This window comes from Carassius carassius, chromosome 37 (assembly GCF_963082965.1).
Source record: "Carassius carassius chromosome 37, fCarCar2.1, whole genome shotgun sequence".
Taxonomy (NCBI): Eukaryota; Metazoa; Chordata; class Actinopteri; order Cypriniformes; family Cyprinidae; genus Carassius; species Carassius carassius.
In genome coordinates this window covers 21,418,862-21,431,653 of record NC_081791.1, presented here as the reverse complement: position 1 = coordinate 21,431,653, position 12,792 = coordinate 21,418,862, and the positions used below count along the sequence as shown (strand labels likewise).

Here is a 12,792-nt window from a genome sequence, read left to right as displayed (position 1 = left end):
CCAGCAGAGGGCGGACAAAGGTGCGTCGCTATCGCCTGTTCCACCGGCGGAAGTGAGTGGTAGTTCCTGTTTTTAGCATCATCAGTGTGGAGAATGCTAGTGAGACAGACGAACGAGTTCGAGCTGAATATGGAGCGTTCCAAGCCTTCGCCACCTCTTCGTGAAGCTCAGGAAGAAATGAGGCGGGCTTTGAGAAGTACGCTCATCCGAAAGGGAAATACCATCCAGCCGGGAACGAGAGGGGGGGCGCTGGTGCAAACCACTCGCGGCCAACACGAGCATTCGCCCCGGCTCCTTCTCGATGTCAGCTCGTCTGCTGGGCTTCTGAGCAGAAGGCGCGAGATCCTCGGAGCTCGCCCAGCCCTCACTGCCGGAAGCTAGCAGAGAGCGCGTGTCCTCTTCCCCCGACGCGGCCCTGAGATCGACTTCCTCGGACGATGCGCCGGCAAGCAGCGGGCGCTGCCCACCGGGAAGTGATGCAGGGGGGGCCGGCGAAGCAGGGCGAACCGGCGAGCTCGGTTGAGCTGAAGACGGTTCCGGATGCTTTTACGGCGCCTCAGCGCAGCAGAGAATGCAGGCTCAGAGAAAAGGCCAGGCGAGTCCTCAGAGTCACCATGGCAACAGCTCGCAGTGGGGGCATCCGCCGTCAGCGAGCGCGAGCGCTGCATGGTCTTCACCCAGGCAGGAGACACAGATGACGTACCGGTCTCCCTCGCTGAGTGGGGCTCTGACGAGCCGCAGGAAGGCATCTTAAAAAAGACGCAAGCTCTTTTACGAGTGTGTGTCGCAGGGCGAACACACACACACACACACATAAAGAACAGCTTGGATATAACAGAATTGAAAGGATATAGGCGCCGGATAGCGCAGCAGGAACGGTCAGTGGAAGGCGGCGATGCCAGCAGCTTCAGAAAGGTTCGTCCTGCTGATGTGCTTTCTCAGACGGCGCTTGCTTCCTCCGTGATCCAGCGATGCGTGAGCTTCGCTGAAGAGATGAAAAATCATGTGAGTCAGCCTTTTCGAACTCCTTTTATAGGTTGGGCCACACCCGTTTCGGCGGGAAGTGGCAAGAAGGGCGCGAAGCACCCTTATTGGTCTGATGTTGCATCAGCCCGCGCTCGATAGGCTGTGCAGTTGCCGCAGAACAAGCCAATGAGCGAACGAGCCGTCTCGCCTATGGCTGTGTACTGCTGCAAATGCGCTTTACAAAAATACAAAATTAAGGATAATTTTTTGCTTCAGTATTTCGTGAAAAGAGACTTTTCCCGTAGCGTCTTAGCTAAGACGCAGTACGAGAGAGCTCTCGTAAGAGAACTTACCGTCTATAAGAGAAACGTAACAGATAACGTTAGACACATGTAACTTAATCATAATAATTTATTACAGATGTGTCAAAGAGCAGTACCACCGTAGTCCAAATGACGATGTATTTCAGTTGCAGTCCACTCTGGCAGAATACAATAGTAGTGTGAGGAGCAGGGCGTAATTTAAGTTGTTAAACACTGAAAATACTATCCCGATCCACTCCATTAAGGCACGCATTTCTCATTCAAAACACGCATCACCAGAAACACGACATGTCGCAATCTATGACGAAACCGGTGACAGCCAATGAGCGTTTGATATCGCTGCCGTAAAACTTGTTGTAAAATTTCTAAAATGGCACATTTTTAAACAGTTACTATAGCTACAGGGAAGGAGATACATATCGCCAATGAATGCGGTTTGAATTTGGATCTGTTCCTCACTATGGTTCCTCACACCAAGCATCACATGGATACTGGATTTAAACAGAGATCGCTTGCTTCCGTATTTTATAAACATTAAGTAACCTAACCCTAATTTAAAATGTAACAAAAAAATAAACTACCAGTCAAAAGTTTTGCATTTATTTGTTTCAAAGGAAAGCAAAAGCAGATAAATTGTTTAATTTTCACTTTTCTCAAAAGAAAAATTATACTATTAATTTTCAAACTCAGACTCATTTGCCTTGGCTCATTTTCTGTGAAGAACATTTATCAGAACAAATTTTAAATGACTACTCACTCCCCATAACTGAATTAAAAACTCAAAACTTGTCCACCAGATCCACAAACACTGACTGAACACTATACAATTCAAAAGTCAGTATTTTTTTTTTTTTTGTGGGGGAAAGAAATTATAGAAATTTACTTATTTAACAAAGATGCTTTAAATTGATCACAAGTAATAATAAAGACAAAAGATTTCAAAAGATTTCTATTTCAAATAAATGCTGTTCTTCTGAACTTTTTGCATTCTGAGCAGCCAAATCAGAAATGTTAGAATGATTTCTGAATGATCATGTGATTGAAATAATGATGCTAAAAAGACATTTTAAAATACATTCAAATAGTAAAAAGTTTAAAAAATTCGAAAAAAAAAAAAATGTTCCCCTGTATTTTGGATCAAATAAATGCAGACTTGGTGAGCAGAAGGGACTTTAAAAAAAAAGAAAACATTAAAAATCTTACAAAAACTTTTGACTGGTAGTATATGTTTAACAAAAGAGATGTTCCAACTATCATAAAGTCTGAGTTGAATGAACAGTTGAATTATCAGATAAACAGTTACACATATACATACATACATAGGCTAAACAGAAAGATTCCTTGCTCTGATAGATTATTCACAAGAACATGCCATGGACCTTTAGGGCTCGGATACAAATATAATTTGTGACATAAACAGAGTTATCCAGCAAGACATAGTAAAATGATGTGGTTGCTCAAACAAGGTACTGTGAAGGATACTGTGATCATTGATAGTGTTAAAGATGTCTTACATATGTGAGTGAATGTGTGTGTGTGTGTGTGTGTGTGTGTGTGTGTGTGTGTGTGTGTGTGTGTGTGTGTGTGTGTGTGTGTGTGTGTGTGTGTGTGTGTGTGTGTGTGTCGGGGGTTTTGTAATTCAACTGAAATTGTGAAACTTGTTTATTAAATAAATTCAATAAAATCTCAAACCAATTTGGCTTGCTTACATTAACATATTTATTTGGCTATCACATGCCCAGTCATGCTGCTGGAACACACTTATGATGTCCAAAATACTTATTAGCCACCACTATCCCTGAAAAGGTCTTAGGTGATTTAAACTGGTCTCTCAGTCTTGAAGCCCAGCAAAACATTTATGGTGGTATAATCTTTTTGATTAGAACCATAGATAGCAGCAACCAAAGCTTTGAGAATGTCAAACATTTCCAATTGAACATCCTGATCTTTAATACTCTGTTCTTTTGATTGATAATTGCAGCGCTCGGGGAGCAGTAAGACCAGCACAAGTCCAGCAGAGAACTATCAGCTGGCTCAGAGATGCATGCTGCAGGTGGTGGTCAGCTCTCTAACAATCTGTATTTGAATATCTAATAATTCTTGCAGTGGTACTATTGAAACGTGCATTTCCAGGAGGACACACTTTAGACCAAGTCCAGTCCTGCTGATATTTCTGTGGTGAAGGGGTGGCCGTCTATAAAAACATGCAGTGCTATAAAATAATAATATTAAATTTAAAAGAAACTCAATGATTGTTACTTAGAAATTCATAAACTTAATTTGGAGGCAGGAAGTGTGGTGCAGTTCGCACTCCTAACACATATCCCTTCTTACTCTCAGGTCTGTGTTGGAGCTCATATGTAAGAGTGCTCATCTGGGAATGGCTAAGTTAGTTGAAAAGAATAACACGTTCCATAACTCATAAATTATAAACTGTTGTGCCTTCCTGCATACTCACCGTGTCGGCTGTCGTCCTAGTTCCTTGGAGCCATTGAGGGCGAGCATTTTCAATTTACCTGCACCCTATGTTGTCATTACTTCCTGATGTTTACTGGTTACCATGATATCCAGGTGCCAACAAATGCTGATGATGTGGATCAAGTGGAATTCCAATGTATGCAGGAGCTGTGTAAAAAAGCATTATGGTTCAATCAAGCAAACAATGGATTTTTTTATATCCATGCAAACGTGGTCATTTAATGTTTATTTTTTTGTTTGTTTTTGCTCAAATTTTACTAAAACATTGATACAGTAAGTAGGCTATAATAAAGAAAATGATGGCCCATATATAGTGTGTCAGGAACAAAGACAGAAAAAGAACTAGCAAGGTAATATGCCTGTAATAATAGGGCCTATTTGCAGTATTTATAGTATTTACCATCTCTAGAAATAATTTGGTAAGTCACTCTTCAAATGAATGAAAGTTATTGTATTAAGTAACAACAGGACTATAAATCCAAATACATGATCTGGTCAAAAGACTTTAGGTATAGTCTTAAAGGGACTATATCCCTTTGATCTGGTGTAATGAATATTGGCAGTTGTATGCATGTCTCAACATTACATTTTGAAAAATTTATAGTTTCATCATTTAAAACCTAACAAAAGCTTTTTTTGGTTTAAATGTGATTAACTTATTTTTTTATTATTCTTTTTTTATATAAATTCTACTTGGTTTAATATCTAATGCAGTGATTTTCACACATTTTTAAGTAGCCTTATATGGCTGTAGATGAACAACCAGTGATACAAATGTGCATGTGCTCTACACATAAAAATAAATATTGCAAAATAGGAATACAGTTTGTACAGTTAAGTGATCACTTAGATAGAAAATTCAGACTATACTGCTAAAACTATAGAAGTAACTTTGTATAAAACAAACCGCTACATGAAGAAACATCTGAGGTAAGATCTCACCCAGCTTTCAGATTAAGATGCCTGCCAATCTTACAACTTCACATACACATATTTTAACAATTACCAGAAGGTGACACAACTGCCTTTCACAACCATATATCATGTCAGCGCGTGAGAATATGCTGTTCTCCTGCATGTGGGCTTATGAGTAAAAACATTTTTTCTTATTATTGATTTACTAATTAGTGTAGTAGTAATTATATAAAACACACACACTCACACCACAGTTTTGATACATTAAAAAAATTATTTTCTCCAAGGGTTGGATTGATTTTCAACAGCTTAATAAAGTTTGTTAATTATATAATTTGGCTAGGAATCTCAATGAAATCTATAATGTTGCAATGTTTGATTTCTGTCTAAATGTCAAAGAGCATGATCTGCATCAGTCGGTGATAAAACAGCCTGGAAGAGCAGAAGCAGCACATCATATTTACTTTAGCATGCTATTTCTGTCTCTATTTTCTTTAAAGCTGCTTTGGAACTGTTTTTGAAAAAAACTAAAAAAACTTTATATAATTTTTCAGTTGAAATTAAATCTGCCTTCCCTCCTTCACACACACTGATGTCTTGGAACAATCATATAACATGGCACAGCTTATTACAGTAGCATTTAATGGGTTGAAAAAAATCTATAAATAAATATATTATTGATTAGAACTATTTGAAACAGATGGCCAGTTATATGTTTTATAGGAAAAGAATATGTACAGTAAATAAAACACTAATAGAAGCTCATATTTTCTTCTCAGTTGTAATTTGGGCAGTTCATTGATCTTATCAGATGCAGGAGGCGTTTTTATCATTGTATTTCTAATCATGCCAAAATGGTAAAAGTCCAATGTATGGTCAAAGCATGCAGATAAATAACCAAGAATGCTCAGTGCTCAAGAACAGTATATAAATGCCATAGTATTTGAGATTTCCTGGTTAAAAAAACAAACACTTATGACCAACCAAAGATCACAAAATTTTATCTACTGATAAAAAGGCCCAGTATAAGGAAGTAACATTTATTATTACAACTTTCCTGGAAAATGTCTCTGTCTCAGTTGAGTCTTAAAGGTGACTAAACATATGATCAATAAACAGTAAAACTGGATAATATCGAATCATAAAACATTTGCAATGTACAATCAACCAAATCAACAAGATTTGTTATCTGTTATTTTCAGATGATAATGGATTTGTGTGTATTATAAATACAATGTGCACATGTGTTTTCTTATGAGAATACTATAGTTTTCCTTCTGTTCACACATTCAACATGTTGGTGCTAAAGCTAATCTGGATCATTTGTAAGTATTCGTTTAGAATTTAAAGATTGCTCCACTTACTGAATTAAAATTTCTTGATAATTTACTTACCAGCATGTCATTCAAGATATTCATGTTTTTCTTTTTCTTTTCAGTCACAAATAAAAAAAAATTCGTGGAAAACATTCCATGATTTTTTTCCATACAGTGGACTGCAATGGCACTTAATTGACTCAAAGTTAAAAATGCAGTTTCAATGCAGCTTCAAAAGGATTGTTTCATTAAATAAGAACCTTATTCCTCGCTGGAATCGTGTAGAGCCCTTTGAAGCGGCACTGAAACTCCATTTTTAACCTTCAGTCTGTTGAGCACCAAAGTCCACTATATGGACCAAAAAACTTAATTTCTTCTTTCATCTTGGATGAAAGTGAGTAAATTATCAGGAAATTTTCATTCTGGAAGTGGAGTAGTATTTTAACTTCAATGATTTCAAATGTTCAGTTCAGTGTTTCAATTGGTCTCTTGTGATTTTGACTTTCAGTGCTGCTCTTTCTGTGTCGGCAAGGTAAGAATGCTAGTTGACTATAGATATAGGGTACAAAGTCAGTAAATAAAAAAGATTTTCAAGTACAGAATAAAATTAAATAATTGTATTATCTTCTTGCATGTTTCCTCCCTGCAGGAGTAGAAGCAAAAAGAGTAGTGGTCTGTGAAGGAGGGTTTATGCACCTCCGCTGTCGTGAGTAATTCAGTCATTTCTAATTTATATTTTTGGCCTTTTGTGCCCAAATAGGACAGTTTGAGAGAGACAGGAAGCAATGGAAGATTTACCACAATTCTCATTATACTTTTAAATTAATAAATTAATTGATTATACATTTTTTGTTGTTGTTTTTACATGAGTCAGTTTCGGGAGTAATAAAGATCAATAAAGCCAACTATGGGCGGACTGATCGCACAACATGCGCTCGGGGGATATTAGATGTTCACACCTCAAATAGGAACTGCTTCCAAAGATCATCCCTCCGTATAATGTCCCATCGGTATGATTAACGAACAGCAGAGAAAAAATAGTTTGTTTGCAATTAAATTTTATGCATAATTTACAAGAGCAAGAAAAACATAATTCTTATGTCAATGGTATATTAAAGATATTCTGAAGTACTTGTTATTGTCTTTCCAGGTGTGATGCAAGAAAGAGATGTTCTGTTCATGCAGTGAACACAGTTTTCTCTGATCCTTGTGCTTGGACTTATAAATACCTGGATGTAGATTATAAATGTGTCTAAAAGGTACATTTTGCAGTTGATTATTAAAATTATTTAGCTTAAGACATGCTATGTAGATGATCACAACTAATAATGACTTATATATAATAATGATTTGACTTTTACCATTTGCTGCATTGCGAAGAAGCCAAATAAGTGCTACTGCCAACTCTGATCCTGGAAGTGATGTATTTGTATAATTTAGTGACTACACTTTCATATAAATGTAATACTCTTTATAAAAGGAAAACAGTCTTTATCATAGATAAAGATATAGATAAAGTTATAAAGGTATAGGTATAGATGTTGCTAATCTTGTTTCTGGTTTGAGAAATCTTGATTTACTCCTGAGTCTATGTAATATATATATATATATATATATATATATATATATATATATATATATATATATATATAATATGTTGCATACAAAAAATACAGAAAACTATATTTTTAAATTTAAGTTATCCTGAAATGGCTTCAAATTCTATGCTTGTAGTATAATTCATTTAATTTAAATTTTAGTTTTTGAGGTGATTTTTGTGAGATTCTCTGTTAGACTATCTGTCTCTCTGTTAGATAAATCTATCAGGCACACTTTTTTGTGTAAATGTATGTGACTATAATGCTGTTGAATATCAAACTGTCAAAAAATAAAAAATAAAAACATAAATAAAACACCATCTACTCTGTAAGAAATATCAGCACCAACAAGCCTCATTAATTGAGAACAATCAAGAGATCTGGAGAGAGAACAACTCAAATTCTTGTAGTAGAATACAAAACACAATAGTTCAATATTTCATTTTTTTATTTCTTTTAAAGCAATTTATTTTGTTACAATCTGTCTTGTAAAAGCAGAAATAAAAATAAGTTATGTACTAAAACAATTCTGTCTGACTTAAGTTTTATTGACAGCCTGGAATCCATTAGTCACAACAACTAATAGATTTCTGAACAAAAAAAATGCATGCACATTTACACCTTGGAGATCATGCTAAAATAAATAATGTTACAGGTTTGCCTGTGCTACACGGTTGGATTGGTTCCACTCATCTGGGCTGGTCATGTAGCTGACAGTCAAACACTCTGAAATCTAGTCTTATCATGTGATACAAATATAATATGCATGACTTTGGCATGGCTCTTAGACCATTTTCCTTTTAAGGCAGGGCTCCAGACATTTTAAAGCAGTGACACCACCGATGAGAAAACTTAAAAATAAAATGACTATTGTTTTCCTTTAATGAGTACATTACTAATAATATTAAATGTATCTTTCGGGATGCACATTTGACAAACACTGAGCTTGTAATGAGGGTTAAGAGGCACAGAGATCCATTTGAAGCTTTATTCAAGAGAAACAGAGATCAGGTTACAACAAAAACAGAAGTGTCAGAGACAAATGCAAAATCATGAAAAGGTTTACCAGGCAGAGGTCAGGGCAGGCAGCAAAGCATCCCAATATTAGTCCAAGGTGGTACACAGGGAATCAGGAGAGAAAACAAGAGGCAAAACAAGACTTTGTACTGACTAAGAGTTTGGATACTGCTTAAATAGGTCACTGAAATGGGAAACACCTGTGCAGGCTATCAGTCTCAGGTGCGGGGTGTATTGTGGGAAATGTAGTTTAAACAAATACTCAGGAGAAGGATCCCTCCAATGGTGTTCAGGAAGGGCCACAGAGACCAGTTCTCTTACGAGAGCTCTCTCGTACTGCGTGTTAGCTAAGACGCTACGGGAAAAGTCTCTTTTCACGAAATACTAAATCAAAAAATTATCCTTAATTTTGTATTTTTGTAAAGCGCATTTGCAGCAGTACAAAGCCATAGGCGAGACGGCTCTTTCACTCATTGGCTTGTTCTGTGGCAACTGCACAGCCTATCGAGCGCAGGCTGATGCAACATCAGACCAATAAGGGCGCTTCGCACCCTTCTTGCCACTTCCCGCCGAAACGGGTGCGGCCCAACCTATAAAAGGAGCTCGAAAAGGCTGACTCACCTGATTTTTCATCTCTTCAGCGAAGCTCACGCATCGCTGGATCACGAAGGAAGCAAGCGTCATCTGAGAAGCATATCAGCGGGACGAGCCATTCTGAAGCTGCTGGCCTTCGCCGCCTACCACTGCCGTTCCTGCTGCGCTGTCAGGCGCCTACATCCTTTCAATTCTGTTATATCCAACTGTTCTTTATGTGTGGGTCTGTGTTCGCCTTGCGACACACACTCGTAAAAGAGCTTGCGTCTTTTTTAAGATGCCTTCCTGCGGCTCGTCAGAGCCCCACTCAGCGAGGGGGTCCGGTACGTCATCTGTGTCTCCTGCCTGGGTGAAGATCATGCAGCGCTCGCGCTCGCTGACGGCGGATGCCCTCACTGCGAGCTGTTGCCATGGTGACTCTGAGCTCAACCGAGCTCGCCGGTTCGCCCTGCTTCACCGGCCTCCCCTGCATCGCTTCCCGATGGGCAGCGCCCGCTGTTTGCCGGCGCGTCGTCCGAGGAAGTCGATCTCAGGGCCGTGTCGGGGGAAGAGGACACGCGCTCTCTGCTAGCTTCGGGCAGTGAGGGCTGGGCGAGCTCCGAGGATCTCGCGCCTTCTGCTCAGAAGCCCAACAGACGAGCTGACATCGAGAAGGAGCCGGGGCGAGTGCTCAAGTTGATAACATATTTTCTCCAAGGGTTGGATTGATTTTCAACAGCTTAATAAAGTTTGTTAATTATATAATTTGGCTAGGAATCTCAATGAAATCTATAATGTTGCAATGTTTGATTTCTGTCTAAATGTCAAAGAGCATGATCTGCATCAGTCGGTGATAAAACAGCCTGGAAGAGCAGAAGCAGCACATCATATTTACTTTAGCATGCTATTTCTGTCTCTATTTTCTTTAAAGCTGCTTTGGAACTGTTTTTGAAAAAAACTAAAAAAACTTTATATAATTTTTCAGTTGAAATTAAATCTGCCTTCCCTCCTTCACACACACTGATGTCTTGGAACAATCATATAACATGGCACAGCTTATTACAGTAGCATTTAATGGGTTGAAAAAAATCTATAAATAAATATATTATTGATTAGAACTATTTGAAACAGATGGCCAGTTATATGTTTTATAGGAAAAGAATATGTACAGTAAATAAAACACTAATAGAAGCTCATATTTTCTTCTCAGTTGTAATTTGGGCAGTTCATTGATCTTATCAGATGCAGGAGGCGTTTTTATCATTGTATTTCTAATCATGCCAAAATGGTAAAAGTCCAATGTATGGTCAAAGCATGCAGATAAATAACCAAGAATGCTCAGTGCTCAAGAACAGTATATAAATGCCATAGTATTTGAGATTTCCTGGTTAAAAAAACAAACACTTATGACCAACCAAAGATCACAAAATTTTATCTACTGATAAAAAGGCCCAGTATAAGGAAGTAACATTTATTATTACAACTTTCCTGGAAAATGTCTCTGTCTCAGTTGAGTCTTAAAGGTGACTAAACATATGATCAATAAACAGTAAAACTGGATAATATCGAATCATAAAACATTTGCAATGTACAATCAACCAAATCAACAAGATTTGTTATCTGTTATTTTCAGATGATAATGGATTTGTGTGTATTATAAATACAATGTGCACATGTGTTTTCTTATGAGAATACTATAGTTTTCCTTCTGTTCACACATTCAACATGTTGGTGCTAAAGCTAATCTGGATCATTTGTAAGTATTCGTTTAGAATTTAAAGATTGCTCCACTTACTGAATTAAAATTTCTTGATAATTTACTTACCAGCATGTCATTCAAGATATTCATGTTTTTCTTTTTCTTTTCAGTCACAAATAAAAAAAAATTCGTGGAAAACATTCCATGATTTTTTTCCATACAGTGGACTGCAATGGCACTTAATTGACTCAAAGTTAAAAATGCAGTTTCAATGCAGCTTCAAAAGGATTGTTTCATTAAATAAGAACCTTATTCCTCGCTGGAATCGTGTAGAGCCCTTTGAAGCGGCACTGAAACTCCATTTTTAACCTTCAGTCTGTTGAGCACCAAAGTCCACTATATGGACCAAAAAACTTAATTTCTTCTTTCATCTTGGATGAAAGTGAGTAAATTATCAGGAAATTTTCATTCTGGAAGTGGAGTAGTATTTTAACTTCAATGATTTCAAATGTTCAGTTCAGTGTTTCAATTGGTCTCTTGTGATTTTGACTTTCAGTGCTGCTCTTTCTGTGTCGGCAAGGTAAGAATGCTAGTTGACTATAGATATAGGGTACAAAGTCAGTAAATAAAAAAGATTTTCAAGTACAGAATAAAATTAAATAATTGTATTATCTTCTTGCATGTTTCCTCCCTGCAGGAGTAGAAGCAAAAAGAGTAGTGGTCTGTGAAGGAGGGTTTATGCACCTCCGCTGTCGTGAGTAATTCAGTCATTTCTAATTTATATTTTTGGCCTTTTGTGCCCAAATAGGACAGTTTGAGAGAGACAGGAAGCAATGGAAGATTTACCACAATTCTCATTATACTTTTAAATTAATAAATTAATTGATTATACATTTTTTGTTGTTGTTTTTACATGAGTCAGTTTCGGGAGTAATAAAGATCAATAAAGCCAACTATGGGCGGACTGATCGCACAACATGCGCTCGGGGGATATTAGATGTTCACACCTCAAATAGGAACTGCTTCCAAAGATCATCCCTCCGTATAATGTCCCATCGGTATGATTAACGAACAGCAGAGAAAAAATAGTTTGTTTGCAATTAAATTTTATGCATAATTTACAAGAGCAAGAAAAACATAATTCTTATGTCAATGGTATATTAAAGATATTCTGAAGTACTTGTTATTGTCTTTCCAGGTGTGATGCAAGAAAGAGATGTTCTGTTCATGCAGTGAACACAGTTTTCTCTGATCCTTGTGCTTGGACTTATAAATACCTGGATGTAGATTATAAATGTGTCTAAAAGGTACATTTTGCAGTTGATTATTAAAATTATTTAGCTTAAGACATGCTATGTAGATGATCACAACTAATAATGACTTATATATAATAATGATTTGACTTTTACCATTTGCTGCATTGCGAAGAAGCCAAATAAGTGCTACTGCCAACTCTGATCCTGGAAGTGATGTATTTGTATAATTTAGTGACTACACTTTCATATAAATGTAATACTCTTTATAAAAGGAAAACAGTCTTTATCATAGATAAAGATATAGATAAAGTTATAAAGGTATAGGTATAGATGTTGCTAATCTTGTTTCTGGTTTGAGAAATCTTGATTTACTCCTGAGTCTATGTAAATATATATATATATATATATATATATATATATATATATATATATATATATATATATAATATGTTGCATACAAAAAATACAGAAAACTATATTTTTAAATTTAAGTTATCCTGAAATGGCTTCAAATTCTATGCTTGTAGTATAATTCATTTAATTTAAATTTTAGTTTTTGAGGTGATTTTTGTGAGATTCTCTGTTAGACTATCTGTCTCTCTGTTAGATAAATCTATCAGGCACACTTTTTTGTGTAAATGTATGTGACTA

At 36.8% G+C, this 12,792-nt stretch overlaps 2 protein-coding genes across 2 annotated transcripts; both read left to right on the top strand.

Moving 5' to 3' along the window:
• The first annotated feature begins 5,874 nt into the window (after window positions 1-5,874).
• On the top strand, window positions 5,875-7,324 carry LOC132117752 (L-rhamnose-binding lectin CSL3-like). The gene is made up of 5 exons (XM_059527064.1): window positions 5,875-6,007; window positions 6,507-6,530; window positions 6,648-6,704; window positions 6,873-7,008; window positions 7,149-7,324. The coding sequence occupies exons 1-5, from the start codon at window positions 5,977-5,979 to the stop codon at window positions 7,252-7,254; spliced, it is 354 nt and encodes a 117-aa protein (XP_059383047.1). The 5' UTR covers window positions 5,875-5,976; the 3' UTR covers window positions 7,255-7,324.
• Window positions 7,325-10,809: 3,485 nt separating this feature from the next.
• Window positions 10,810-12,259, top strand: LOC132117751 (L-rhamnose-binding lectin CSL3-like). The gene is made up of 5 exons (XM_059527063.1): window positions 10,810-10,942; window positions 11,442-11,465; window positions 11,583-11,639; window positions 11,808-11,943; window positions 12,084-12,259. The coding sequence occupies exons 1-5, from the start codon at window positions 10,912-10,914 to the stop codon at window positions 12,187-12,189; spliced, it is 354 nt and encodes a 117-aa protein (XP_059383046.1). The 5' UTR covers window positions 10,810-10,911; the 3' UTR covers window positions 12,190-12,259.
• Window positions 12,260-12,792: the final 533 nt, after the last annotated feature.

Bases quoted from the DNA above. Each gene is read 5' to 3' on its own strand.
- LOC132117752 (XM_059527064.1), top strand. From the start codon at position 5,977: ATGTTGGTGCTAAAGCTAATCTGGATCATTT. The intron at 6,008-6,506 runs GTAAGTATTCGT...TTTGACTTTCAG, and splicing joins AAAGCTAATCTGGATCATTT to TGCTGCTCTTTCTGTGTCGG. The intron at 6,531-6,647 runs GTAAGAATGCTA...TCCTCCCTGCAG, and splicing joins GCTCTTTCTGTGTCGGCAAG to GAGTAGAAGCAAAAAGAGTA.
- LOC132117751 (XM_059527063.1), top strand. From the start codon at position 10,912: ATGTTGGTGCTAAAGCTAATCTGGATCATTT. The intron at 11,466-11,582 runs GTAAGAATGCTA...TCCTCCCTGCAG, and splicing joins GCTCTTTCTGTGTCGGCAAG to GAGTAGAAGCAAAAAGAGTA. The intron at 11,944-12,083 runs GTATGATTAACG...TTGTCTTTCCAG, and splicing joins CTCCGTATAATGTCCCATCG to GTGTGATGCAAGAAAGAGAT.